Raw genomic sequence first — 26,657 nt, 5'->3', positions numbered from 1 at the left:
TGGAAAGGGTCCAGAGGAAGCCATGGAGATGATCAGAGGGCTGGAGCACCTCTGCTGCAGGGAGAGGAGAAAAGAAGGCTCCAGGGAGACCTTAGAGCAGCCTTCCAGTACCTGAAGGCACTGCAGGAGAGCTGGGGAGGGACTTCTGCCAGGGGCTGGGAGTGATGGGGCCAGAGCTGAGGGATTAAACTGAGATTTGGGTTAGATGCAAGGAGGAAAGTCTCCACTCTGAAGGTGCTGAGAGCCTGGCCCCTGCTGCCCAGAGAGGTGGGAGCTGCCCCACCTCTGGAACCACTGCAGGCCAGGCTGGGGCTCTGAGCAGCCTGCTCTGGTTGGGGATGTCCCTGCTGGCTGCAGGGGCCTTGGGCTGGGTGAGCTCTGCAGGCCCCTTCCAACCTAAACCATTCCAGAGGTCTACAATCCATCAGCCTCCCAGCCCTGCACTGCCCTCTCCTGCAGGCACTGCTGCTTCCCAGGTGTCTCACAGCCCACTCCTGCTGCTGCCCCCACACTGTTTTGGGCAGAAACCACCTGGCTTTGGGTTTCTTTGCTGTCTCAGCTCCTGCAGTACCTGATTCTCTTGCCCCCTGCAGCACAAGGCAGGAGCTGAGCTTCCCTTCCCAGGGGAGGCTGAACCCATCCAGCCTAGAGGCAGAAAATCCTTTGTTTGGGTTTCTTTGGCCTTTTCCTGTGTGAAACAGAAACCCCAACCCCTCCCCCAGACATCCTGAACCACCAACAAACAGCCCAACAGCCCCAAAACATTTGGGGTTGTAACTGAACTATTTTGCAGCAAATGAACCAAAATATTTGGGGTCATAACTTCAGTTCTTTTTCTAGCACACAGACCCAAATATTTTGGGGCTCTGAGGTAAACATTTCCTGGTAAATGGCCCCAAATGTTTGCACTTATAACCTAAATGCTTCCTAGAGCTGCTGCAGGCTGGTGTGCAGCCCTGCCCTGAGCAGCTGGGCTCTTCCCAGCAGGGATAAGCTGGACCCCAGGAGGCTCCATCCACGCAGGGGGAGAAACTTCTCTGGTGTGAGGCTGCTGGAGGCCTGGAGCAGGCTGCCCAGAGAGGCTGGGGAGTCTCCTGGTGTGCAGAGCTTCCAACCCCCCCTGGCCATTGTGCTCCTGGGCAAGCTGCTGTGGCTGCCCTGCTGGAGCAGGGGGCTTGGGCTGGGTGATCCCCACAGGTCCCTTCCCACTCCCCTCTGACTTCCCTCTCTCCATCGCCTCTGCCCACAGCCTGGCACCGCTCATCCCAGCGCTCCCTGGGGTCTCATTCCCTCAGGGATACCTGGGGGGGGGGATTTGTGTCCTTTGCTGGCCGTTGGGACCATAACCAAGCAATGATCTTGTTTGCTAGCAGGATTGATGGAAAGATCAACTTGTTCGGATTGGCCAAAGCAGCAGCTCCTGGCTGCAGGCAGGGAGCAGCTATCAGAACAGCCACAGCCGCAGCCGCAGCCTTATCGGCAGCGCCCGGCGGGCACAGCGCTCTGCCGGCAGACCAAGCACTAAGGTGCCCTCCACAGCACAAACACTTCCCCCTCTGGCCACTTCTTGACCCACAGTTACACAGCACCTGATTGCCGAGGGGTTTGGCTCAGGAGGAAGCAAGGACTGCACAGAATGGCTCAGGCTGGCAGGGAGCTCGGAGCTCATCTGCTCCAGCGCCCACCCTGCCGCGGGCAGGGGCAGCTCTCAGCTGGGCTCAGCTGCTCAGGGCCTCATCCAGCCTGGCCTGAAACACCCCCAGGGAGGAGGCAGCCACAGCCTCCCTGGGCAGCCTGTGCCAGAGGCTCCCCAGCCTCACACTGCAGAACTTCCTCAGCTCCACTCTAACCCTGCTCTGCCTCAGCTCCAAACCCTTCCCCCTTGGCCTGGCTCAGACCCCCTCAGGAGTCTCTCTGCAGCCTTCCTGCAGGATCCCTCCAGGTCCTGGCAGGCAGCTCTGAGGTGCCCCTGGAGCCTTCTCCTCTGCAGGCTGCACAGCCCCAGCTCCCTCTGCTCCCAGCAGAGCTGCTCCAGCCCTTGGGGCTGTGCTGTGTCCTGCTGCAGCAGGTCCATGGCCTCCCTGTGCTGTGTGCCCCGGAGCTGGATGCAGCTCTCCAGGTGAGCTCTCACCAGGCCTGCAGCTGCATGAGGCCATGTGGGGCCTGGCTGGCTGGCTCTCCATTTTCCACAGGAGGCAGAGGTCACTTGGAGAGGCTCTGAGCTGTGCCCAGCACCACCCACAGAAGACAGCAGCAGGGCACCGTGGTTACAACTCCATTTATTCTGCATACATTCGTAGTGCACATTAATGCCAGACAGGAGCACTCCTCAGGCCACACAGCACTGCTGCTGTTTGTCACCTCTAAGGTCACAGCCAGCTGAGGGGAGGGGAGGACAGGAGGACAGAATGGATTCCATACAAACCACCTGGAGAAGCAATTAACAGCGAGAGCCACCCCAAGCAGCAGAGCAACCAAGCCCACCACAGCCAGAGCCCAGGCAGCATTCTTGTTCTTCTGCCACCTCAGAAGGCAGCAGCAGAGGTGAGGGCAGGGAGGCTGGCAGGGGAGGAGGGCTGGAGATACCACAGATGAGTCTGGGCCTTTCAACTGCCACAGCAGTCACTTGGGGAAGGAGCACAAAGGAGGTCCCTTGGCTACAACCAACCCTCCCCAGACCCTGCTCTGTAATTGCCACTTCAAAGCTCTCAGCCTTTCCACCAAGCTGTGTTCACCTTTGGTCCTGCTGGGTAGCAGGCATCCAAACCTGTTCTGCTACCTGTGCAGGGCACTTCCAGACAAGCCAGGCTGGAGGGAAAGACAAACTTCCCAGGAAGGCTGGTGGCAGCCCTCCCAGGAGCTGAACTGGGGCAGTGCAGCCCTTAATGAGCCTTAGTGACACTTCACAGCCAAGGTACCAGCTGAGAGGGCTGAGCAACACCAACACAGAGGGAGAGAGGAAAGACCTGGGCAGAGAATGGCTGAGAACAGAAAGCTGCAGGAGCAAGGCCTGGGCTGGGTTCTCTCCCAGTGAGCAGCATGGCTTAGGGAACAGGGACAGCAGCAACAGTGCAGTACCAATGGCACAGGCAAGTCTCCCTGCAGAGATATTGATCCTCCAACCCCTCCCAGTCCAGCCTCCCCTTGGCCATCCTCCCCCTGTGAGGCAGCCACAGCTCACAGACTTTCCAGCCTCCTTCCCTGGTGGTGGGGGGGGAGCAGAGCAGCCACATAAAATGGGTTAGAAGGGAGTTAAACCCCCACAAACCAAACCCCCTCCCATGGCAGGAGACAGCAAAGCACCAGGAGAAGCTGCATCCCTCCCAGGAGGTTCTTGGGGTGAGAGGGCTTGTGCACTCACCAGGGAAGAAGAAGAGCAGGGGGAGAGGTTCCACTGATTAACTCAAAACCCAAACCAGAACCACTAGGAAGGTCAAGACAGCAGCAGATGGCTGCCCTCCAAGCCACCCCCTGAACCCCACTCTCATGAGAAGAGAAAGGAGCCCAGGGAAGCCACCAGAGAGTTCCTGAAGGGGTTAGAAAATGCCAGCTCAGAGGCCTTGAGCAACCTGGGCTAGCAGGAGGGGTCCCTGCCCACGGCAGGGGGGTTGGAACTGGATGATCTTCAAAGTCCCTTCCAACCCAAACCATTCTGTGACTCTAGGAACCTACATCCTCAGCTTCCAACCCAGGGCTGGTTTCTGCTGGCAGCATCAGGCGCGGCCACTAGAGGACGCTGTGACACCGCCAGCACCACGCAGGCTGCCAGGCAGGGCAGGAGCCCAGGCGGTGACACTTCTGCTCCTCCCTGCTGCCCCAGGACCTGCCACCCCCTGCTCAGACACAGCCCCAGCCTGCCCCTGCCCCTCCACACCACCTGGGCAATGAACATGGAGACAGGGCCCTGGCTGCCTCCTGTCAACACTGCTGCTGTGAGGCCTCCCAGCAAAGCAACACAAGTGGTGACAGGAATCCCTGAGGCCTGAAGCCAAAGTGCACCCTGAGAGCCAGCACTGCTGAGTGCTCTCCCAGCTGCCCGCACCACACTTCATGGCTTAAACATTAAACAAAGCCTCTGCAAACAAGGAGCTGTGAGCACAGCTCCTGAAGCCAGCAGCTTGTGACCCCCCCTGAGCCAAGCTGCTGAGCCAGCAGGGCTGGTCCCTCACCCCCAGCCAGCAGCTTGTGACCCCCCCTGAGCCAAGCTGCTGAGCCAGCAGGGCTGGTCCCTCACCCCCAGCCAGCAGGGAGGCCACCACGGGATGAGACACAGAGGAACAGGCAGCAGGGAAGCCACCAGCTCGCTGAGAGCAGCAGGTGCAGCCAGCACCAGCTCTGTGTTTCCTCATCTTGAGGGACAAGGAGGTGGAGGAGCATCAGATGCACCACAGGAGCAGGAGGCTCAAGCTGGAGACCTCAGCTGGTCTGGAGGGCAGCAGCTCAGAAGGTCAGAGCCAGCTCTCCCAGAGCCAAGCTAACTTAGAGCCACCTGAACAGGCCTGCAGCCAGGGCCCTCTGGGAGCCAAGGAAGCCCCTGGAGCTCACCACAGCTACCCCACACCAGCCTCAGCCCAGGCTGGGGGCCACAGGGAGCCCCCAGGCAGCAGCCCCAGGCCTCCCCTGCTGGCTCCCAAGCTGCCACCCAGCAGCAACTGTGGTCAAACACTTCTGGGGTCAGCCAAGCTGGCAGCCTCCTGTGGGGGTGGCCAAGGAGCTTCACCTCCTCTTCCATGGGAACAGCAAACACTTCATCCTTTGCCTCCATCCTGGAGGGATGAGAGGAAGGAGGACTCTGCTCTGCTCAGCTCAGGCAGGTCCCCAGGGAAGCTCCCAGGGCACTGCCCTGGCTGCCATTGCCAGCTCAGAACCTCCTCCTTCAGAGGCTTTCTCTAAAGCTTTCCACAGCTTCATTTTGCACTGAGAGCTGGGGTAAGGTGGAGGGGGGCAGGGAGGTACAGCTCTTGTCTTCCCCCTTCAAAGGAAGTCACTTGGGATAGACACAAAAAGCTGACTTGGGTTCCCCTTCAGGCAGAGGCTGCACAAGGGTTGGAGAAAAGTATTGGAGACAACCACAAGGCCCTCCCCAAAACTCCACAGCTGAAGGGGAAACAAAACCAACCCCAAGAGCCTCAGCCTTGGGTGCACTTTGGAGTGCAAGAGCAAGCCAGGAAGCCTGTGTCCTCCAGCACAGCCTTGCTCAGGCTGCTCTCCCTTTGCTCCTGTCCTTGCCTCCCAACAGGGCCACATCTCAAGGGGACATCACAGCACCCAGCCCCCAGAGGCTGCAGACTCCAAAACCCATCTGGAAAACCGAGTGTCTGGGCCTGAGAAGCAGGCTGCAGCTGGGTGCTGAGGTCCTCTCCTCCTTCACTGACCAGAATGAGGGAAGAGGAGAAGGCAGCAGGGACTGGCAACGCTTCTGCTGGCAGCAGGACACCTCACAGCCCTCTCAACTCCTGTCCCAGGGAGGAAGAGGAAGAGCAGAGAGGTGGAACTCAGTATCCCACAGCACTTCTGCCTCGTGGAGACAGAGCCTGATGGCAAAGAGCCACGCAGGGAAGGCTCAGCCTGCAGGGTGGCACCGTGTGGAGAAACATCTGCAAGGGGAGGGGAGCAGAGACCCTGCACAGGACCTCGGACAGAGGCCTGAGAGCTCAGCTCAGGCTCAGCCCTGCTGTCACAAGGGTGGGGGGGGGGGGGGGAACCCCAAACCAACCCCAAATCAAAGGCCACCAATTCACCAGAGAGCTCAAAATCAGCCCTCCCAAGCCTGGGGCTGGAGGAGACCAACTGCACACTGCCTCTGAGCAAGGACTGCTGCTGGGCTCAGCCAGGCACAGGGGGAGGCAATGGCTCTGACACAGCTCCCCCAGCTCAGCTGCCTGGCAGCTCTGCTCACACTCTCCCAGCTCCCTCCCTGCCACAGCCAGGCCCAGTTTAAATCAATCAATCAATCAATCAATCAATGTCTTGATTCACAGCTGCTCTGTTTTTAACCTCCCTCTCCCTCCCCTGAGTGCAGCCCAGCCCAGCCAGCAACCTCTTCTCAGAGCTGGTCCCCAGCAGGTTTCACACTGGCAGCAACTTTTGGCACTTTCAGCACTTGGGATGCAAAGGAGGGAGGGGGAGGGGGGGGAGGGGGAAAGGAAAACCATTGACCACTAAATCATTCACAAACCAACCAATGGAGAAAGAGCACTGCTGCAAACAGCCAGCACAAAGCAGCCCTGCAAGGCAAAGAGGGGGCAGGGGGGCACTGAAGTTTCCAACCCCACTCCTGGCTCATGGCTGTGGTCTTCCCCTCCTCTTTTTTTCACTGCAGAGGCTCTCCAGGAGGGCAGGGGTTAGGTGATCACAGTGGCTGTGCCCATGGCTGGGGGTCCTCCTCTACTCATTTCTACAGCTGCCTGATTGAAATCGAATCTGAGAGAGGGACAGAAGGAGAAAGAGCTCCTGTGAGCTGCAAGGAAAGAGGAGAGAGGGGCAGGTGGAGGGGGGAAAGACCACAGCATGAGCTCCCAGCTCCTCAGGGGGCAGTGAAAGCCCAAAGCAAAGCTGGGCTTTGGAGGGGCCTGGCTGCAGAGCTCAGGTGGGGTTACACAGCACGAAGCACAGAGTTGTTTGGGCTGGAAGGGACCTCTAGGATCACCCAGGCCAACCTTCAACCCAACACCACCAAGTCCCTAAGTGCCATGGCCACAGGTTTACTGAACACCTCCAGGGATGGGGACTCCCTGGGCAGCCTCTTCCAGTGCCTGACCCATCCCAGTGAAATCCAGCAGGAGGAGGCTTGGCCTGCAGGGGAGCTCCCCAAAAGCAGCTTGCTTTAGGAAACAGACCTCAGCCATGCCACTGCCCTGCCTCTGCAGCCAGGCTGCTGGCACTGTGCACAGAGCTGCAGGGCTGACCCCCAGAGCTGCAGGGCTGATCCCACTGGAGGCTGCAGGGCTGACCCCAGAGCTGCAGCCACCTCCTGCCCCCAGAGCTGCAGGGCTGACCCCACTGGAGGCTGCCCCCAGAGCTGCAGGGCTGCCCCCTGTCCAGGCTGCCCCCAGAGCTGCAGGGCTGCTCCCTGTCCAGGCTGCCCCCAGAGCTGCAGCCACCTCCTGCCCCTGCTGCTCACCAGCACCTGAACTTCCCACCAGAGTCACCAAACACCCCAGGAGGCCTGCAAACCAAACTACACGGGAGAGACAGAGTGGGGAAGACAGACAGACAGACAGACAAGCCTTAACATCAGCTGGAGGAGCCATCCCACGGCACCGGGGAGGGGGCAAAGAGGGAAGCAGAAGGCAAAGGCCAAGGGCCGTGGCCCAGGCACGCTGCGGGGCGCCCTACAGGGGCAGGTCAGTGCTGTTGTGCCGAGTTTTCCGGGCGGTGCCATCGTCCCTGGGCAGGGCTCGCTGCAGGCTGGACATGGCCGCGGTCTTCTTGAGGTCGATGACCGCGTAGGAGCCGGTGCGGCGCGGCGGGGGCGCGGCGGGGGGCGGCGCGCAGGGGGCCGCCAGGCTCTGGGGTCCCTTGCGCGGCTCAGCCTCCAGCTCCACCTGGATGTAGTTGAGCTGCCGCGGCGGCTCGGGCCGGGGCCGCGGGAAGTCGAAGCTGAAGACGCTGGGCACGCAGCCCCGCCGGGCCCGGGGCAGGAAGCCTGCTCCGCGCCGCCGCCCGCCGCCGCCCAGCGAGCCGCCGCCGTGCAGCGGAGCCTCCTCCCCGCTCTCCGAGCAGCCGCTGGGGGACGGCGTCAGCGCCTCCCCGCCGCCCCCCGGCTCCTCCGGCGCCCGCCGCGGGGGTTGGCTCTCCCACAGCGGGGGCAGCGCCGGCAAGTTCTGGTAGTGCAGCAGAGCCGCCCGGCGCTGCGGGCGGCCGCGCAGCTCCTCCCGGGGCAGCTGCGGGCGCCGGCCGCGGCACAGCGAGGAGCTGGCGGCGGGCAGCAAGCCGTTGACGTTCTGGTAGACACACTGGGGTGAAGCACACTCCTCCTCCTCCTCGCACTCGTTGTTGTTGTTGTTGTGGGGGGGGCAGAGGGGCGTCCTGCACTCCCGGCGCTGCCCACAGACTCGTCTGCAGCTGGCTGTAGGACCCAGGACGAACTTAACCTCCCCTGGCTGCAGGAAGACCTGGGGGCTGCGGTCTTCCAGGGAGCAGCTGTGGTTCCTAGGGGGGAAAGGAGGGTGGGCTTCAGGCAAGGAGTGCATACAATGCCGGCCCCTCAGCTCCTGATCACCACTGGCTGTGTTGACGTAGGTGTGGGACTGCAAGGAGAGAAGCAGAGGGACAGTGAAAGGAGAAGAGAAGAGACAAGAGCAGAGCAGCTGCCAGCAGCTGAGAAGGCAGCAGGGAGGGACAGTTTCTCAGTGGCCAGTGGAGCAGGAGGAGAGGAGAGAATGGAGGTGTTGAGGGAACACAGGGATGTGGCACTTGGGAGGTGGCTCAGTGGCCATGGTGGTGGCAGGCTGCTGGTTGGACTCAGGGGTCTTAGAGGGCTCTGCCAAGCCAAACAATTCTGTGAGTCTGTGGCTGTCAGACAGTTGGAAGAGATTTTGGGAAGCAAAACACAAAAGCCAGTTCTGGACTTGTGAAGGAGAGACAGGAAGGAGTCCAACTGCAGGAGACAGAGGACACCTCACAGAATCACAGAATGAATCCCAGAAGGGCTCAGGCTGGAAGGGAGCTCAGAGCTCATCCCCTCCAACCTCCCCACCATGGGCAGGGACTCCTCTGAACCAGCCTCAGCTGCTCAGGGCCTCACCCAGCCTGGCCTTCAGCACCCCCAGGCAGGAGGCAGCCACAGCCTCCCTGGGCAGCCTGTGCCAGACTCTCACCACCCTCTCACTGAAGAACTTCTTCCTCAGCTCCACTCTGACCCTGCTCTCCCTCAGCTTCAAACCATCTCCCCTTGGCCTGGCTCCAGACACCCTCAGCAAAAGTCTCTCTGCAGCCTTCCTGCAGGATCCCTCCAGCTCTGAGGCAGCTCTGAGCTCCCCCTGGAGCCTTCTCCTCTCCAGGCTGCACACCCCCAGTTTCCTCAGCCTAATCTCACAGCAGAGCTGCTCCAGCCCTTGGGTCACCTTTGTGGCCTCCTCTGGACTCACTCCAACAGCTCTCTGTCCTTGCAGGCTCACTGCATGTGGCACAGAACAAAAATCAAAGCCTCTCTCCAAGTGTTTCCCTGAGCAGCTGCCTCTGGCCCCCCTGCAGCACTCTCAGCTGCCTGAGCTTCCCTGATGGCAAAGGGGAAGAGCTGAAATCCAAAAGCTGAGAGCAAAGAGCTAAACATCCAACAGGAGAGTGAAGAAAGAGTCTGAACCTGGGCAGAATAAAAAGAGCCTGAGCCTGGCTGTGCATCCAGACATCAGCCTGGGGGCTGCAGCAGGGGCTGACAGGTCAGGCAGCCTGACTGGGGCCCACAAGGGAAGTGCTGCTGTTAAGTAACTGCTAAATACTCCTGGATCAAGGAAGCCAACTCAGCCAGCCTTGGCAGAGCATCTGTCCTGCTGAAGCCTCAGAGAGCAGAAGTCCTCCAGAGCAAAATGAAGCAGGAGAGGGGGAAAAGGCCCAAAAGGCTGAGGAGGGAATGAGGACCCCCTGAGCCCTGCTGGGGTGGGGAAAACCCAGGAGTGCAGAGGCCTGTGCTGGGGAAACAAGCTGCAGGTTTATGGCTTGCAAAGAGCTGAGAGTTGGCCAAGCCAGGCTTACCTGCTCCTCAGCCCCAAGGAGGGCATGAGTGGAGTCTTCCCCCACAGAGGAGTGCCTCAGGCTGCTGGCCGAGGGGCGCCGGGCGGTGGGGCAGGAGAGAGCTTCTGCAGGGAAGCTGTGGAAGCCATTGGGGAGCCCCTGCACAGTGTACCCCAGAGCTGGGAGGAGAAGCAAGGCAGAGAAGCATCAGAGCACTGTCTTGGGATACAACATAGAGCTGGCCTCAGCTGGCCTCCCAGCTGCACCCTGCAAGCCAGGAGCAGCCTGGCTGGGGAAGGCCCCTCCAGAGGAGCCCCTCACAGGAGCAGCAGGGCCAGGCCCCCTGGGCTAAATCTCCTGAAGTCACTTCCAGTGTGGATGGGAGTTGAGCAAAGCCAAACCAGATGTGGTTTCCTCTGGGAACAGCCTGCTTCTTGGAGGTGCTGCTCCCCAGAGGCCAGCTGGCAGCAGCCCAGAGGACAGGCAGCCAGGGGGTGGCAGCTCAGCTGGCTGCTTGAAGGCCTTTCTGCTGCTGTCTGCTTGGAAACAAAACCCCACATCACCGTGGGGCCCTCAAACAAGCACTGCATGGGGCAGAGGTGGACATGAAGGTAAGGCTCAGCAGCTAGGCAGCACTGGGGAGAGCTCTGTGGGCTCCAGAGGGTCCTACCACAGCAGGAGACATCACCCACACCTCTGTGTTCCCCCCTCTGCTCCCCAGACACTGAAGGAGTCTTACTGTTGGGTGCCTGGGGGGTCCTGGAGAGCTCCCTCTCCGTGGGGTGACTGTTCCTGGTGATGACCACAGGCTCCTCCACTACGTTGATGCTGTTGCACTGCATCAGGTCCTGAAGCAGATTGAAGATCTCCTCTGCTCTGGAACACTTGAAGGCAAAAATCCCTGCAGAGCAACAGAGAGGAAGGTCAGAAAGGGAAGATCCCAATCCTGCTCTACACACCACCTCAGCATGGTGGGGCTGGGAGGGACACAGTGGCCAGCTGGGGCTGGAAGCTCTCCAGAGGCTCCACAGCCTCTCTGGGGAGCCTGCTCCAGGCCTCCAGCAGCCTCACACCAAAGAAGTTTCTCCTCCTGTTCAGATGGAGCCTCCTGGGTTCCAGTCTGTGCCCTCTGCCCTGTCCCTGGGCACCACCACCAAGGGTCTGGCCCCAGCCTCTTGCCCCTCACCCTTTAGCTCCCCTCTGGGGCTGCTCTGCTCCAGGCTCTCAGCCCCAGGGCTCTCAGCCTTTGCTGCTCCCAGAGCTGCTCCAGGCCCCCCAGCAGCTTTGTAGCCTCCCCTGGACCCTCTCCAGCAGTTCTCTGTCTCTGCTGAATGGGGGAAGCCCAGAACTGGACACAATACTCCAGGTGTGGCCTGACCAGGGCAGAGCAGAGAAGGGGGAGACCCTCTCTCAAGCTGCTGCCCACAGTCTTCTTCATGCCCCCCAGGGCATTCAAGAGAGGAGGAAACAAACTTTATCTTCCCCCTCTCTCCCCTCAGGGCTGCAGATGCCAAGCAAACCTTCAGCTCTTTAAAAGCAAGAGAGGCAGAGTGGGGAAGGAGCTAACAGGCACCACTGTGAAGCTGGAGTCTCTACCCAGAGCTGCTGATGACTTGGCAGATGCAGTCCTGGGTGAGTCACTTCCCTGTGCAGAGCAGCAGGGAGATGCACAAACCCTTCCCCTCGGAGCCACAGAGCTCTGCCAGGCACAGAGCCCCCAGCAGGGCTTGCAGCGAGCAGGGCAGGGGGAGCAGAGCAGCACCAACACAACAGCCTGACACAGGGCACCGCCGGGGAGGGACTGGAGCCTTCCTGGCACCACCCTTCAGGTCTTTGTGAACATTAACGAGATCCCTTCCCAGGCTGCTCCTCCCCAGCCCAAACAGCCCCAGGGCTCTCCTCAGCCCTTCCAGCCCCTTCTGCGTTCTCCCAGCCCCCTGCTGGTTTCCCCGCGGTGGTTCCCCGGGGGGAGCCCAGGGCTGGACAGCAGGGGGAGAAGCAGCTCCTCCCCGCGGGGAGCCGCAGGCTCACCCTGGCCCGTCTGGCAGCGCCGGCCGCTCTCGAAGGAGAAGAGGTTGGAGTCGTAGCCGTAGCGGCGCAGGCAGAGGTAAGGCCACCGGACGGCGTCCCGCTTGTGCGTGTGCAGCAGCAGCTCCCTCTGCGTCAGCTCCATCACCCCCGCTCCCAGCTCCCTGCCCTCGTCGTCCACGTTGGTGACCTGCAGAGGTCGCAGGGCTCCCACCGGAGGCGCAGCGGCTCCCGCGGGCTCCCCCCCGCCCCGCCCCGGGGCCGCCCAGGGAAATGAACCGGCTGCAGAGCAGCAGCCTGGAGCTGTGCTGCTGGGGCCGAGCACAGGCTCTGCAACGCAGCCCTCAGCAATAGGAAGGTTTCTCTCCAGCTCCCCGTTTGCCTTGCTCGGGCTGAGCCTCAGCACAGAGGCGATTTCAGCGGCCAGCACAAACAGAGCTGCGGCAGAGGCAAGGGGAAAGGAACCAACAGATCCAAACAGTAACAGAGCTGCAAGGCCCAGAACCCAGCATGGAGGGGTGGGAAGGGAGCTCTGGAGCTCACCCAGGCCAAGCCCCCTGCTCCAGCAGGGCAGCCACAGCAGCCTGCCCAGGAGCACAGTGGCCAGGGGGGGTTGGAAGCTCTGCAGAGACTCCACAGCCTCCCTGGGCAGCCTGCCCCAGGCCTCCAGCAGCCTCACACCAGAGAAGTTTCCTCTTGGCCACGAGGGCACATTGCTGGCTCATGTGCAGGTGGCTGTCCCCCAGCACTCCCAGGTCCTCCTCCTCAGAGCTGCCTCCCAGCAGGTCAGCCCTCACCTGCACTGTTCCCCCTCACAATCTTACTAAGTGATTCCTCAGTGCAAGACTCCTCAGCCCCGGCAGAGGTTTGCTTTCCCCTCATGCCTGCAGCCTGCCCCATGCTGGGCTGTGCCCTCCCAGGCCTCCTGGTGGGGCTGAAGGCACAAAGCTCACCTTAAATTTGGTGGGGTGGTTGTCTGGGATGCTGTCTCTGCACAGACAGCTGCAGCAGCTCCCCATGACGCCAGCTGGAGAGGCAATCCCTGGCCAGAGGACACAGAACAGAGGCCAGTCAGACTTCCAACCCCCCCCTCCTCTCCCACCCCCTCTGGGCATGCAGCAGCTACAACCTGCATCCTCCTTGCTCCCCCTCCAGGTGCCCCAGTGGGTTTGGATGCCAGCTCTCCAGTGTGCTCCTCAGGCAGTGGACACCACAGGACACTAAGCTGATCAATCCCAGCAGCTTCCTTACCATCAGGCAACTGCTGGAGGGTTTTGGAGGAGTGAGAGGAAATTCCCACTGCTGTGCCTCTATCTCCTTTGGGACTCCATGGCAAGCAGGTGTCAGTCACCTAAAGCAGAAGGGAAACAGTTCCATCTTCCACCTGGGGAGGAGAGCACAAGGAAAAGAAATGAAGCCCCCAAAGCTCTGTGGGTGTGAGGCTGAGGCTGTCTCCAAGCTCCCCAAGGGAGGCAGCCACAGGGCTGTTTTTTTGCCCAGCTGCACTTTTGTGGCTGCAGAAAGTAATCCTGCAGAGCCCACTCCCCAGGAACCACACAACCTACAGCCCCAAAGACCCTGGGGATGAGGGAGGTTTTCTTTCCTGGGTTTGAGACCCTGCACAGGAGTGGAGTTTGTGTTTGGAGTCAGTGCAAACCATCCCCAGCAGGAGCCCTGCCTGGCTGGGGGCAGTGAGGGTGCCAGGGATCACATGCAGCTGCTCCTCAGGAATGTGAAGGGGCCTGCAGAAGGTGGAAGGTCCTTAAGGGTCAGAGGACAAGCAAGGCAACACAACAGCTGCTCTGCTTTGGGCTAGGAAGAGTTGGATGCCAGCAAACACCAGGACTCAGCTCTCAGAGCTCTCAGGCAGCAGTCAGGGAGTGCAGGCACCCAGCAGGCAGGAGCTGCACACAGGAGCTGCACACAGGAGCTGGGAGCAGCACTCCTGCCTTTGATGCAGCCTTGAAGGACTCCACATCCACTCCAGGGCAGAGCACCCAGCAGCAGCTGACACCAGAGGCTGCCACGTTTCACTTGGTGGGAAGAGCTCCACCTGAGGTGTGAGAGAGGGAAGCCACATGGATAACCAGCCTGGCACTGGGGCAGCAAGGGCTGCTGGAGAGCTTGAGCTGTGCCACACCAGGATCTGCCTCAGCAGCAGCTCCAAACAGAGCAATGAAGCAGGGAGCAACACCTCTGTGCAACACCACACTGCAGGGCTGCCCTCAGGCTCCCTTAAGGCACAGAGAGGGGTGGAGGGAGGGGGAAGAGCTGGCCAAGGAGTCCCATTTCATTTTGCACATCAGCAGAGCTTGTCACTCACCTGCCCTGGCCTCTCCTACCCCAGCCTGACCCTGCCAAGGCCCCCAGCAGAGGAATGCTTCCTCCTGAAGGAGCTGAAGGAGCCCAGGCACAACTCAAACCAGCTGCTGCTGCCCTCTTGCACATCCCCCCTGCCACACTCCCTGCCAACAGCACATCCTGCTCCTGCCACCCCAGCTGCTGCTCCACACTCACCATGGATTTACTCCCTGCTGACCTCCCAGGCTTTGAGCAATGATTGAGCACCAGATCCCTCTCTGCTTTATCTGATCTGCTCACCAGGGGCCTTGTCCTCTCCTGCCCCTGCCCTCCCACTACCACCTCAGCAATGCCCTTAGTGAAGAGAAAACTCTTGTCAGAACCATGTTGCCTTTTCCTCCTCTTCCTTCTTGATTCCTCTCTCCCTGTGGGGCTCTCTCCATCTGTGTCTGTCCAGGCTGTCACCTAAGCAGCTGTCACTATGGTCAGACCTGAACAAACTAGGGGGGGAAAAAGGCCATTGTGAGATCCCTGGCTGCTCTCTCAGGGCTTCCTGCTCCTCCCTGCTGTTGAATATTTTACCAGCATCCCTTTCACACAGACATGGAGACTCCCAGGGCTCCAGCAAGCACCTTCCTGAAGGCTCTTTGCCAGCCCAGAGCCTGAAGCAGTGGAACTCTGATAGAGCCAAACACTTCCCTGAGAGCAAGAGCTTGTGCCTGCCACCACCAGCAGCCCCAGGCTTCCCTCCAGCCTCCTCCCCCCCCCCCAGGATCCAACCCCAAACCCTCCTTAGACCTCTGCAGCCCTCCTTGGCCCAGCCTCCAGACCACAGCTCCCCTCTGGGGGCTTCACTCTTCTCCCAGACCCTCTACCCCCAGCCAGCCCAACCCCCCTCATGCCTTCTGCTCCTCCTGTCTTCAAGTGATGCTCCTGACCCTGGGGCTGCAGGAGAGGCTCTGCCTGACCCCAAAGAGCCAGAGCCAGAGCAGAGCCAGAGCCTGGAGCACAGAGCCAGAGCCCAGAGCCAGAGCCCAGAGCCCAGAGCCAGAGCACAGAGCCAGAGCCCGGAGCACAGAGCCCAGAGCCAGAGCAGAGCCAGAGCCCAGAGCCCAGAGCCAGAGCCCAGAGCCAGAGCACAGAGCCAGAGCCCAGAGCACAGAGCCCAGAGCCAGAGCCCAGAGCCAGAGCACAGAGCCGGAGCCCAGAGCCAGAGCCCAGAGCCCAGAGCCAGAGCCCAGAGCCAGAGCCCAGAGCCGGAGCCCAGAGCCAGAGCACAGAGCCCAGAGCACAGAGCCCAGAGCCGGAGCCCAGAGCCAGAGCACAGAGCCCAGAGCCCAGAGCCCAGAGCCGGAGCCCAGAGCCAGAGCACAGAGCCCAGAGCCCAGAGCCGGAGCCCAGAGCCAGAGCCCAGAGTCCAGAGCCAGAGCCCAGAGCCCAGAGCCCAGAGCCAGAGCACAGAGCTCAGAGCCAGAGCCAGAGCACCCCACAGCCTCTGGCAGCCCTGAGCCAGGGGCTCAGGGAGAGCTCACCTGGAAATGTGCCTGGCCCCAGCCCACGACAGGCAGTGCCCAGGGCCCCCACAGCAGGGGGGTGAAGAGAAGGGCTGCAGGGGGCGGCAGGGGCAGCTGGGGGGGGGCAGAAGGGGCAGCGGGGGGGGGGCAGAAGGGGCAGCGGGGGGGGGCAGAAGGGGCAGCAGGGGGGGGCAGAAGGGGCAGCGGGGGGGGGGCAGAAGGGGCAGCGGGGGGGGGGGGCGGAAGGGGCAGCCGGGGGGGGGCAGAAGGGGCAGCGGGGGGGGGCAGAAGGGGCAGCGGGGGGGGGGCAGAAGGGGCAGCGGGGGGGGGGCAGAAGGGGCAGCGGGGGGGGGGGCAGAAGGGGCAGCGGGGGGGGGGGGCGGAAGGGGCAGCCGGGGGGGGGCAGAAGGGGCAGCGGGGGGGGGGCAGAAGGGGCAGCGGGGGGGGGGGCAGAAGGGGCAGCGGGGGGGGGGGCAGAAGGGGCAGCGGGGGGGGGGCAGAAGGGGCAGCGGGGGGGGGGCAGAAGGGGCAGCGGGGGGGGGGGCAGAAGGGGCAGCGGGGGGGGGGCAGAAGGGGCAGCGGGGGGGGGGGCAGAAGGGGCAGAAGGGGCAGCAGGGGCAGCCGGGGGGCAGCCGGGGGCGCAGTGAAGCAGGGGCGAGTCTCGGGGTGGGGGTATCGGGGGGCGACTGGAGAGTGGGGAGAGGGTGCGAGGGGACAGCAGGGCGCACGGCGGGGATGGGGTCAGGGAGGGGAGCGAGGCCGGGGCCGGTACGGCCGGCCCGAGGGGGGGCCCCGGCGGGGGTCGGTACCTGAGGCGCTGCCCGGCTCCGCCGTCCCGGAGCTGCGGCCTGGGCCTCCGCGCTGCCGCCCGGTCCCCGTCCCGGCCCGTCCCCTGGGCGGCCTGCCGGGTCCGGGCTCGGGCTCGGGGCCCGGGTGCGGGTCCGGCGCCGCCAGTGCCGCGTCCGCCCCAGCCCGGGCCGGGCCCGCGGGGAGCAGCGAGAGCGGCGCCCGCGGCCTGCAGCGGCTCGGCCGGCAGGACCTGGCGGGGAGCGCCCGCGGCCGCCAGGGGGGCGTGCTGGGTCCGCCGAGCCGCCGGGGGGGCGGGGGCCAGGGCGGGGGGCGGGACCAGGGCAAGGGGCGGGGCCAGCGCAGGGGGCGGCGGGGGGGCATGAGAGGGACTGGGGGTGCAGAGAGGCGGGAGGGGGGAAAGGGTTTGGGGGCGTCTGGGAGGTGCTCTAAGGGGGTCAGTGCAGGGGGATTTGGGGGTGTGAGGCGGGGGGGGGGCGCTGAGCGCACTCTGAACCCAGCCGCCCCCATTCGCAGCATCCTTGTGCCCCATCCACCGCAGTTCCACCAACACCGGGTCCCACACCTCACCCACAGGGACCCCGCAGCGTTGCCAGGGTGGTGGCTTCAGCCCCACCTCAGAAAGCCAAACTTGACCCAGCTGTGGAGTCTGAGTGCCTCTGCCTGGCAGGTCTCCTAAGGAGGACTTTGCCCATTCATCTTTTCACCCTGTAGAGAGGGGCTGGGAGCTGGCAGCAGGGGGAGGTGGGGGGCCCACCACCAGCTGGTGGTACCAAGTCCAGAGCAGCCAACAGGTCAAGATAAAGCTGTAGAGACCAACCTCCCAGTGAAGCCAAACTGGGTTAACTTCCCCAGTGCAGAGCTGAGACCTTGAAGCATTCCTGGGTTGGTTCAACAGCCTCAGTGGGACCCTGAGTGGGGAAGCACAGAGGACAGATGCTCAGCAGCCTCTTCACCTTTTCCTCCTCCTTCTTTCCCTGCCCAGGGGATTTTGCCAAGATGCAAACCACCCATGAGCAGTGGAATCGCCCCAAGCGCCAAACACCACCCTGCACAGCCCCTCCCAGCAATGCCAGCAGAGCCTGGCCACCGCCTCTCACAAATTACCATCGCTACAGACTCCGGCTGCAGCCCTGACCCTGATCCCGGAGACCTACGGAGTGCAGGAGCCAGCTGCACCTCCCAGGGCTCCCAGCGGAGCCCCAAAAAGCAGCTGCACCTCACAACAAAAGACTCTGCCTAGCTTCAGAGACTCGGAGAAGTTCCACCTGAGCAGAGCTGCCGCAGCTCGAGTTGCCTCCAATGGCTTTGGGGAGACTCCTCAGGTGTTCAGGGCTTGCAAAAACTGGGACACCCTCACTTGCCTCTGGCTAACTCCTTTGTGAGAGCCCAAGCGAAGTGTTGGGGTTGGGTTTTTTTTTCCCCTCCCTCCCCACCTCTAAATCGGGGCGTAATGACACTTCCCCCTCTTTCATGAAGCTTTAGCTCTTTCTGATCTCGGGCAGGAAAATAAATCACCGCCCGGATCATAAGAGGGGAAAAAAAAAAACCACCAGCACCCAAACCACACCACATAAATAAATCATCCAAACACCAACCTGGGGTGAGCCGAGGCGCGGATGGAGGGCAGGGCGCGGACGCTCGGAAAATGAGAGGCAGGGAGCGAGGCAGATGTCAGCGAGAGCTCTTTCCCCTCTAGGGTTAATGTCCAACCTCCCCCCTCCGCCATCCTTCGCTCTTCCCCTCCCTGCCTGCCTCTGGGCTTCCCTGCCATTGGCTGTCTCTGTAGATTTAGGCTAAAAAGCCTGTAATTAGGACCCCGGCTGACACGGAGCCAGGTTCCTGGGCAGGAGGATTTAAAAAAAAAAAAAAAAAATAGAGAGAGAGAGGAAAGAAAAAAAAAAAAAAGAAGAGGGAAAAAAAAAGAGAGAGAGAGAGAGGGAAAAAAAATTGTTTCCCTGCCTGAGCGTGGATGTTTTCCTTTCGCTTTGCAGAGTTTTCCCTGCTCGGGCTCCATTCCCTCGGCTCTTCCCAAGCAGAGCGGGCAAGCGGAGCCCGGAGCGGCGGAGCCCCCGTGCCGACCCCCGGGGACAGGGCAGGTAGGTGAGGCTGGAAAGGAAAGGGTTTCCCCGGGCTCGCTCCTCCGAGATGCGGCGCGGAGCTGGGAGGAAGAAGGTGTTGGGGAGGCGGAGGAGGGCACCGCGGAGTTCCCGTCCGGGAGCTGCTGGGAGGAGAACGCGGGAGGAGGGAAATATTTTCGGCTGCTTTTGCTTCCATCGGGGGGGGGGGGGGGGGAATGGTATCTCTGCCCCTCACGGTCTTTGTTCTGGGGGAAATGCGTCCCCCAGCCCCATCCCGAGAGCAGGAACCGCTGCCTGCTCCATTGTGCCAGGCTCTGCCGTGCCAGGCTGTGGGTGCCCATGTGCGGCGCCTCCATGTCCCGGAGCAGGCAGGTGCATGGGCACGGCAGGGCTGCCCGGCACCCCCCCCGGATACAGGGGGTCTCCAGCAAGGGATGTTGGCTCTGCCACCCCTCTTGCACCCAGGATTCGGTGGGGAGGAGGTGCTCCGGAGTTGGCAACAGAGCTTTTTACTGGAGTTGCTGGGGCCCCGTCGCACACCAGCGTGCCAAGGTGAAACCCGGTGGCCGCGGGGGAGAGGTGTGGGGGGAGATCGTCCCGGTTCCTATCCACGGGTGTACGACCACGGAGGGTTAAAGGGTTGCTGCTCCCCGCCGAGCCGCGGCAGCCGGCCCTGCCTGCGTGCTCAGGAGTGGGGAAAGCACCCCGAGCAAAGCCCTCCGCAGCTCTGCCGCATCCCTTGGCGAGCAAACAGGCTCTGGTGCCCCGCTGCCAGATGGCAGAAGAGGATGCTGAGACCCCCCCCCCCTCATTTAGGGGCTGCGGCTGACCTTGCCCCTCCAGGCTGCCGTGCCCGGTGGTGCTCCACCTGGGGCCATCACCGGTCCCAGAGCCACCACAGGCTCCTTCGTGAGACAGGCTCCAGCCTGGCTTGGGCTGTGCTGCAGGACAAGCTGCTCCAGCTCACCTTGCCAGACCTCAGCTTATCTCACCCCGGGAGAGCTACATCTTTATTGCTCTCTGGCTCCCCGTGCCTCCATCGCAGCTGTGTTGACAGGAGCTCAAGGGAAAACAGCTTCCATGGGGCTGAGGTGGTGGATCCAGAGCTGTGTGCTCTGCCAGAGCTTCCTGGGTGCTTGCAAAGGGGATCTGCTCTCTGGCTGGTGGAGAGCCCGCAGCTTTCCTCAGTGCTGGGGAGGAAAAACAGGCTTCAGGGGTCTGCAGGTAGCTCCTTCTAAGGTGGAGAGGGGACTCTAGGAAAAACCAAAGGCCATGGCAGGGATGCAGCTCAGCCCCTGGCCGTGCTGGCAGCAGGGAACCTGTGCTGCATGTGAATGGGCTGGGGTGGCTGCACTGCAAGTTAATGTGTGACCTTGGCAGGGGAGGGCTGGGAGCCCACACACGCTCCCACAGCCAGCTGGGGGGGGGGGGGGGGGGGGGGGGAGGGCTTCTCCCGGGGAGCCAAAACAGATTCCTATTCCCAGGAATCTTATAATGGTACCCAGGGAGCTGTGACTGCTTCACAAAGGGCTGGGGCTAGTGTGGGGAATGGACTTGGAGCAGGAGGGGGAATTCTGCAGGGCCTGGGAGCTGAGTGATGCCAGCACCAGGACTGGAGCCTGGGTGGCTATTTGCAGCCCTGCCAACACCAAGAGGCTGTGAGCAGGCAGAGCAGCATGGTGGGGACGTTGCCCACCCTTTGGAGAGCACAAGGGAGCTGAGGAGCTCCCAGAGGCAGCAGGAGAGGCTTCTAAAGCAAATGACAAACAGTGGCACTCAGCCTGCCAGACCTGCAGGTCCCTTCTCAAGGGATGCACCTCCAGCACACAGCTCTGCACTGATGGGGGGGGATCAGCTCCTGCCACCTCTGTCTGATGCCAGGTCCTGGCTCTCCAGTCCCTGTTGCATGAGGGCAGGGAGCACCCCTGTATCTCTTCTACAGGCCAGCAGGGAAGAGAAGGAGCAGCACGGCCTGGAGGCAGTGAGGCAGGGCAGGAAGGAAGAGGGGACAAGGATGGGGAGCAGAGGAGAAGGACCTGTTGGGGCTGCCTGGCTCCTTAGCATGGGAAGCACATAGCTCTGCCACCGTCTGGGGCTAATTACAGGGACTTGACTACAGCCCAGACGGCTGCCAGCCAGCATAATCACATCAGACTAGGCTGGGCTGGGCTCTCCAGCACACCCCTATGGGTTCACAGCAGCCAGGAGCCCTGGCCCCTCCACTCCCCCTCAGCACCACCCCCCTGGGCTCCCCACTGACAGCCCTGGGAAAAGGTGTCCTGTGCACCCTGCCATGGGGCTGGAGCCACCCTGGCACCACCAGCTCTGCTGAGTCCAGGGAACATCACAGGGGTCTAATTACACCAAAGCCCCAACAGATTAGACAAATACAGCTTGGAGGCTTAATAAGCACAGCCCCAGGCTGCCATCCACCTCCTGCCAGGGGGAAAAGCAGAGACATGCTGCCCAATTAAGGCAGCAGCAGAGCTGGGAGTGGTCCCTGAGCCCACCAAAGTCTCCATTCAGCATCCCCAGGGACACATCCATCCTTCTGCAGCACCAAGGTTGGCTACTGGGCCAGCACCAATACTTTGGTCCTTCACCAAGCCAGCAAGGCCAGGGCTCTCTTGGGGCTGCAAAACCACAGAGTTCAGTCAGAATCTTTCACCCCTGTCCTCTCCAGAGCCAAGCACAGCTCTGAACAGCACAGCTCTGAACAGCACAGCCAGCTCTGCAGCCTCTGAGCTAATCCCTGAGCTGGCAGACCCCAAACTCCAGGAAGGAGCAAGCAGCCCTTTTGTTTCATCCTGCTGCTTAGCCAATCTGCAGCGTTAATCATTGAGCCAGGGGCACGGCAGGAAAGCCTGAGCTGCTCAGGGCTGATCCCACCTGCTCCCAGCCCCAGAGCTGGTCACCCCAGGGTGCAACACCCCAGCACCCCAAGATGGTATGTGGGAAGGGGCAGGTGTGGTGGAGGGAGCACACTGGGAGCAGGGCCTGAGCCAGGGGTGCTGCAGCTGTTTGGGAGCAGTGAGGATGCTCCTGGTGACGGCCAGGGTGGCCCTGACGGCCCCTGAGCACGCAGGCAGCACAGGAGCGAGCTGGTGCTCCTGGTGGCAGCAATGCAGGAGATCCAGGTCCATGGCCTGGGGGTGACCACCTCTCAAGCCTCATCCTGAACCTGTGCCAAGTCACTTGCTGGATAAAACTTTCCAGAGCAGCTGATCAGTCCGCGGTGGGCGCCGCAGGGGCTCAGTCCGGGGCTGTTTGGGCACAGCACTGGGAGCAGCAGCTCAGCTCCATCCCACCCACATCCCACCCGGGCAGGAAGCAGAAGCAGAGGGTGTCAGGCTCTGGGCCAGCGTCCAGGGAGCCCCAGGAGCCACCTCATCAGCATCTCGCCTTTGTTTGGGAAAGCCGAGGCAGGAAGGAAGCTGCGGAGCGCGGCGCTGCCCGGGGAGGAGGGGACAGGGCCGGCCCGGCTCCCATTCCACAGCCATTACCCAGGAGAGGTGGCGCTGGCTGGGGCCGCTTGCCTGGGCAGGAACAGCAGCTCAGGGCAGAACAATAGCAGCCCCAAGGGATTGAATTGTTTTCCACCAAACTGGGCCAGACCTCGGTCTCCTCCCAGTGCCCTGCTCAGGGACAGGCCACCAGACCAGTGCCAGTAAAGGGCTGGTGGCAGCTGGGGGAAACCTCCCACTGTGGGTGAGCAAAGGGCTGGTGCCCTTTCCCCACACCTGCTCCAGCCTCAGCACAGGCACTCAGGGTTGTCCCTGCCTGGCTTCAACCCATCAGCACCCCACGAGCACCTCCTGGCCCAGCAGACAAAGGCTCCCACCCCCCAGCTTGCTTCTGAGCCCTGTGCCGAAGGGGGCAGCCCCCCAAAGCCCCTCAGACTGTCTGCAGTGGTTCAGCCGAGGGTTGTGAGGTTGTGGTGGTGCTGAGCAGCAGCCCAGCTGGACCTCCCTCAGGGTCCCTCTCCGGGAGCAGGAGCTGCTGGTCCGGCTGCCACACAGAGAAGGGTCCCTGCTGGGCAGGGGGGGTGATCCCTCTGCTGGGGGCAGACCCCTGCTCCCTGCCTCACCAAGGGTCTCAGCAGCCCTCATGCTCTCTCCCCAGCTCATGTCCCTGCCGAGCCCTGCATGGCCCCAGCGAGATGAGCTCCCTGCCTGCAGCACTGCCACCGGCCTCCCACCGCCCTCATCCGACAGCGACTCCGGCTGTGCCCTGGAAGAGTACCTGGAGCCCCCCCCGGACCCTCTGCCACCCGAGGTGGGCAGCACCCTGCCCCTCCCAGGGCTCCCTTTGCTCTCTGCTTTCCCCCAGCCCCGTGGGCGCCACCCGTGGGTGGTACCCTCAGCAGATCCTCCCCTCCCTGGGGTTGGAACACCTTTCAGTAGCCTTGAGCACCTTCCCCCCCCCCAACCCCTGCTCTGTGTTTCTCTCTGTGCCATGCCACACCCCAAGGTCCCCCTGTGCCCTGGCACCTGCTCGCCGCCGCCTCTGCCGCCTGCCGCCAGGACCCAGCTCCGTGCCAGAGCCCTCCTGCAGCAGCTGCCTCCCCAGGACTGTGATGTAAGAGACACGACTGTGGCATCTCAGGATGCCAGGGTGGAAGGGGGCACCCCGAGGATCGCCTGATCCAACCTCTCTGGCTGCTGGTGGAGTTGCAGGGAGCTGGCACAGCAGCAGCCTGCTCACCCCTGCCCAGCTGCCTGTCCACTGAGCCCCCCAGGTCCCTTTCCACGGAGCTGCTCTCCAGCCAGCTGGATCCCAGGCTGAGCTGCACTCCTGGGTTGTGCATTCCCAGCTGCTGGACCTGTTGAACTTCACAGAGTTCTTGCTAGCCCCCCCCGTGCTGCAGCCTGCCCAGGGCCTCCTGCCAGGGTGGCTTTCCCTTCTGGAGTGTCAACCTCCCCCCTTGGTGTCATCTGCAAACTTCATCAGGGTGTTCTTGACCCCCACACCCATTGTTTGTTGACAAGAGCTGTTGAGTGCTGCCCACCCTGCACCCCCCAACCTCCCCCCCCCCGCAGGAGCGGTACTGCCCCGGCCTCGCCGAGGAGGAGAGGAGGCAGCTGCGAGCCTTCAGCGCCCGACGGAGAAGGGAGGCCCTGGGCCAGGGGCTGGCATGTCCTGTGCCAGGTCCCTGCCATGGCTGTCCCTGCAAGAAGGTGAGAGAGGTATCCCCCTCCTAACACCAGGCTGCACCCCCACGCTGGGGACCCATCCCCGAGATGCAGCCTGACCCTGAACCCCTCCTCCTCCTCCCTCTGTTTGCAGTGTGGCAGGAGGCTGAACAAAGGGGACCCAGGGATTCTGGCATCTCGGCTGGGGGACCAGTTCTGGCACCCAGCCTGCTTCTCCTGCCACTTCTGTCACCAGCCCCTGGTGGACCTCATCTACTTCCAGCAGGATGGGAGGATCTACTGCGGCCGGCACCACGCTGAGCTCTTCCGCCCGCGCTGTGCCTCCTGTGACCAGGTGGGTGCCAGGCAGGGGGGAGGCTTCCACCTCCCTTGGGCTGTTGTTCAAAGCTCCTCTGCTTGGCTGGGGGCTGCAAAGCATAGAATCATCAAATGGTGGTTGGCAAAGCCCTTTAAGAGCAGCCAGTCCAAACATTCTCTAAACCCTGGCCCTCAGCACCACAGCTCTGCCTCAGAAACACCTCCGGGGGTGGGGATTCCACCACCTCCCTGGGCAGCCTGGGCCAGGCTTTGAGAACCCTTTCAGGGAAGAACTTTCTTCCATAGTCCAACCTAAACCTCCCCTGGGGCACCTTGAGGTCATTTTCTCTTGTCCCATCACTTGTTCCTGGGGAGAAGAGCCCAACCCCACCTGGCTCCAGCCTCCTCTCAGGGAGCTGCAGAGAGCAATGAGGTTTCCCTCAGCCTCCTCTCCTCCAGCCTAAACCCCCTCAGTTCCCTCAGCTGCTCCTCACCAGCCCTATTCTCCAGATCCTTCCCCAGCTCCTCATTGTCCATCTTGGAGCGAGTGGCCCAAAACTGACCCCAACAAGACACCGAGGTGGGCAGGAGGAAGAGGTCCCTCCCGAGCCTGGCAGAGAACTCACGCTGCAAGGAGCCTCTCCTGGCTCCTCGGCACAGCAAAGCATCCTCCGGGCTCTGGGTTTTCCCGCCGGGTGCTTAGAGGCTGTGCTGTGTCCTTCCAGCTGATCTTCATGGAGGAGTGCATCGAGGCGGAGGGGCGGCGCTGGCACCCGGAGCACTTCTGCTGCCTGGAGTGCGAAGTGCCCCTGGGCGGGCAGCGCTACGTGATGCGGAGCGGCCGCCCCTGCTGCCGCGCCTGCTTCGACAGCCTCTTCGCTGAGCCCTGCCAAGCCTGTGGGGACCTCATCGGTACGACCCTCCCCGTCCCCCAGACCCCTGGGGCAGGCGGGACCGGCGCTGGGAGGGCTGCGGAGCCGGAGCCCCGCGGCGGGGCGCGGGGGCTGGGTTTTGGCACACGGCCGTGGGAAAAGCCTCCTCCTCAACTCGTGGTTGCCCCTCAGGTGCTGACAGCGAGGAGGCCACCCACCAAGGGCTCCACTGGCACGCCCGAGCCTCCTGCTTCTGCTGCAGCCTCTGCCGCAAGCCGCTGCGGGGGCAGCCCCTCACGTCCCGCCGCGGGCGGCTCTTCTGCTCCGAGACCTGCAGCCTGGGCCGGGATGTGTCCTCCGCCGCCTCCAGCACCACCTCCGATTCCTCCGACTCCGCTTTCGCTTCGGCTCCATCCCCCGACTCGACTCCGCTCTCCCGGGCTGGCCCCACCGGCAGGACCGCGGCAGGGACGGGCAGCGCCTCGGCGGCAGGGGGCTGCAGGCAGCGGGGGGAAGGGGACGGTAGGGACCCTCCTGCTCCCTTCGCGGCGTGCTGGGAGGGGGGCGGGAGCACAACCAGGTTCTGCTCGGACCCCTGGGTACCTTGCGAGGTGCTTTGCAGGGGAGCAGCCCACCCCAGGGCGGGAGCAGCCCACCCCAGGGCGGGAGCAGCCCACCCCAGGGCGGGAGCAGCCCACCCCAGGGCGGGAGCAGCCCACCCCAGGGCGGGAGCAGCCCTGGCAATCCCCCAGCCCCTCTCCTGCTGGATGGTGAACGCTGGCAGCCGGGGTCTGGTTGGAAGAACCTTCTGCTGCATCCCTTCCTCCCCCATCCTTGCTTTCCTTCTTCCAGAGGCTTTTGTGGGTCAGGCCCCTGTGCATCCAGCATTCCGGAGCCTGGAGGACCGCGGAGCAGCTGCTAAGGAGCAGAGCAGGGATGCTGTGCACACAGGGGGGCAGGGACCACCGCCCGGCCACCCTTCCACCTCCCAGCCCAATGCAGAGGGTCCCAATGAGCCTGGAGCCTTGGGCCGCTCGGTTTCGGGGGGCCCTGCTCCCCCAGCGCCCCCAGGCGATGGAACGGCTCCTGTCCGAGGGGGCACAGCCCCCCCCCGGCACGGCCCTCTGCTGGGCGACATCGACCTGCAAGACGTCAGCGAGGAGGATGACTCCTGGTGCCCTACCTGCTCCTCATCTTCGGACTCGGACGAAGAGGGATTCTTCTTCGGGAAGCCCATTCCCAAACCTGGGATGAATTCCCTGGGAAGGGAGCCCCTGGGGAGGGCTGGGGGCAGGACAGTGAAGCCACGGGGCAGCAGCAAGCACTGCAGTGTGTCCTAGCAGAAGGGACTGGGGGGGTCCTCAACTGGCACTGCCAGCCCCTGCCATGGTCCCAACGCATTCCCAGTGCATTTTGGATGCAGCCCCAGGCTGGGGGGGAGAAGCCACTGGGATCCTTCCCCCCTGGCAGCTGCTGGCAAAGCACAGCCTGCAACTCCTGCCTGTTAGGAACAGGTAAAGCAGGTAGGGAGCAGAGAGCTGGCAGCCTGGCATCAGGGATCCCATCCCAGAGGCAGGGGAGGGGGCTGGGGGCTTAAGACAAGGGCAGCTGCCTGCATTGTCCTCCTCACCACATCGTCCTGCTGCCCGGGGGGCTGCTGCTGGGGACCCACGGGGACAGGGGGCAAGCTGCCCCCCAGGCTCACATCCTCCCCTGGGACAGCTCCTTGAAGGGTGAGCACCACTGCCAGCTGCTTTCCATCCTGCTGCCAGCACGGGGAGGGCACGGGGGGGGCAGCTCTGCTGCTGACGATGCTCCAATAAAGCCTGGCTGAAATCTGAACACAGAGGAGATGCCACATGTCTGCCCCCTCCCTCCCCACCCAGGAGCCATCCTTTTTCCCCAGCTGGGGGTCCCCTTTGGGGGGCT

The 26,657-nt window shown here is 62.8% G+C and overlaps 2 protein-coding genes across 6 annotated transcripts; one reads left to right on the top strand and one right to left on the bottom strand.

Annotated features, from left to right (window-relative positions):
• Window positions 1-2,263: 2,263 nt before the first annotated feature.
• Window positions 2,264-18,209, bottom strand: FRS3 (fibroblast growth factor receptor substrate 3). 5 transcript variants are annotated; one of them, XM_068159774.1, is made up of 9 exons: window positions 17,924-18,209; window positions 17,146-17,236; window positions 14,388-14,504; window positions 12,955-13,087; window positions 12,657-12,745; window positions 11,707-11,893; window positions 10,415-10,576; window positions 9,697-9,854; window positions 2,264-8,252 (listed from the first exon to the last, which is right to left on the bottom strand). In XM_068159774.1, the coding sequence occupies exons 5-9, from the start codon at window positions 12,720-12,722 to the stop codon at window positions 7,335-7,337; spliced, it is 1,491 nt and encodes a 496-aa protein (XP_068015875.1). In that variant the 5' UTR covers window positions 12,723-12,745; window positions 12,955-13,087; window positions 14,388-14,504; window positions 17,146-17,236; window positions 17,924-18,209; the 3' UTR covers window positions 2,264-7,334. The 5 variants fall into 5 exon arrangements, with proteins under 5 accessions (XP_068015875.1, XP_068015878.1, XP_068015877.1 ...); XM_068159777.1 differs by lacking the exons at window positions 14,388-14,504; window positions 17,146-17,236; window positions 17,924-18,209 and adding an exon at window positions 16,328-16,489 and having other exon boundaries at window positions 12,955-13,054; XM_068159776.1 differs by lacking the exons at window positions 14,388-14,504; window positions 17,146-17,236; window positions 17,924-18,209 and adding an exon at window positions 16,328-16,416 and having other exon boundaries at window positions 12,833-13,087.
• Window positions 18,118-26,570, top strand: PRICKLE4 (prickle planar cell polarity protein 4). The gene is made up of 8 exons (XM_068159778.1): window positions 18,118-18,424; window positions 22,529-22,681; window positions 22,877-22,984; window positions 23,446-23,583; window positions 23,693-23,893; window positions 24,582-24,768; window positions 24,921-25,250; window positions 25,581-26,570. Exons 2-8 carry the CDS (start codon window positions 22,532-22,534, stop codon window positions 26,066-26,068), a joined length of 1,602 nt encoding a protein of 533 aa, XP_068015879.1. The 5' UTR covers window positions 18,118-18,424; window positions 22,529-22,531; the 3' UTR covers window positions 26,069-26,570.
• Window positions 26,571-26,657: the final 87 nt, after the last annotated feature.

The sequence above is a fragment of the Melanerpes formicivorus genome, unplaced genomic scaffold, assembly GCF_026170545.1.
Source record: "Melanerpes formicivorus ecotype bairdi unplaced genomic scaffold, bMelFor1.0.p_v2 SCAF_46, whole genome shotgun sequence".
In the NCBI taxonomy this organism is placed as follows: domain Eukaryota; kingdom Metazoa; phylum Chordata; class Aves; order Piciformes; family Picidae; genus Melanerpes; species Melanerpes formicivorus.
This window is presented reverse-complemented; position numbering and strand designations above follow the sequence as displayed.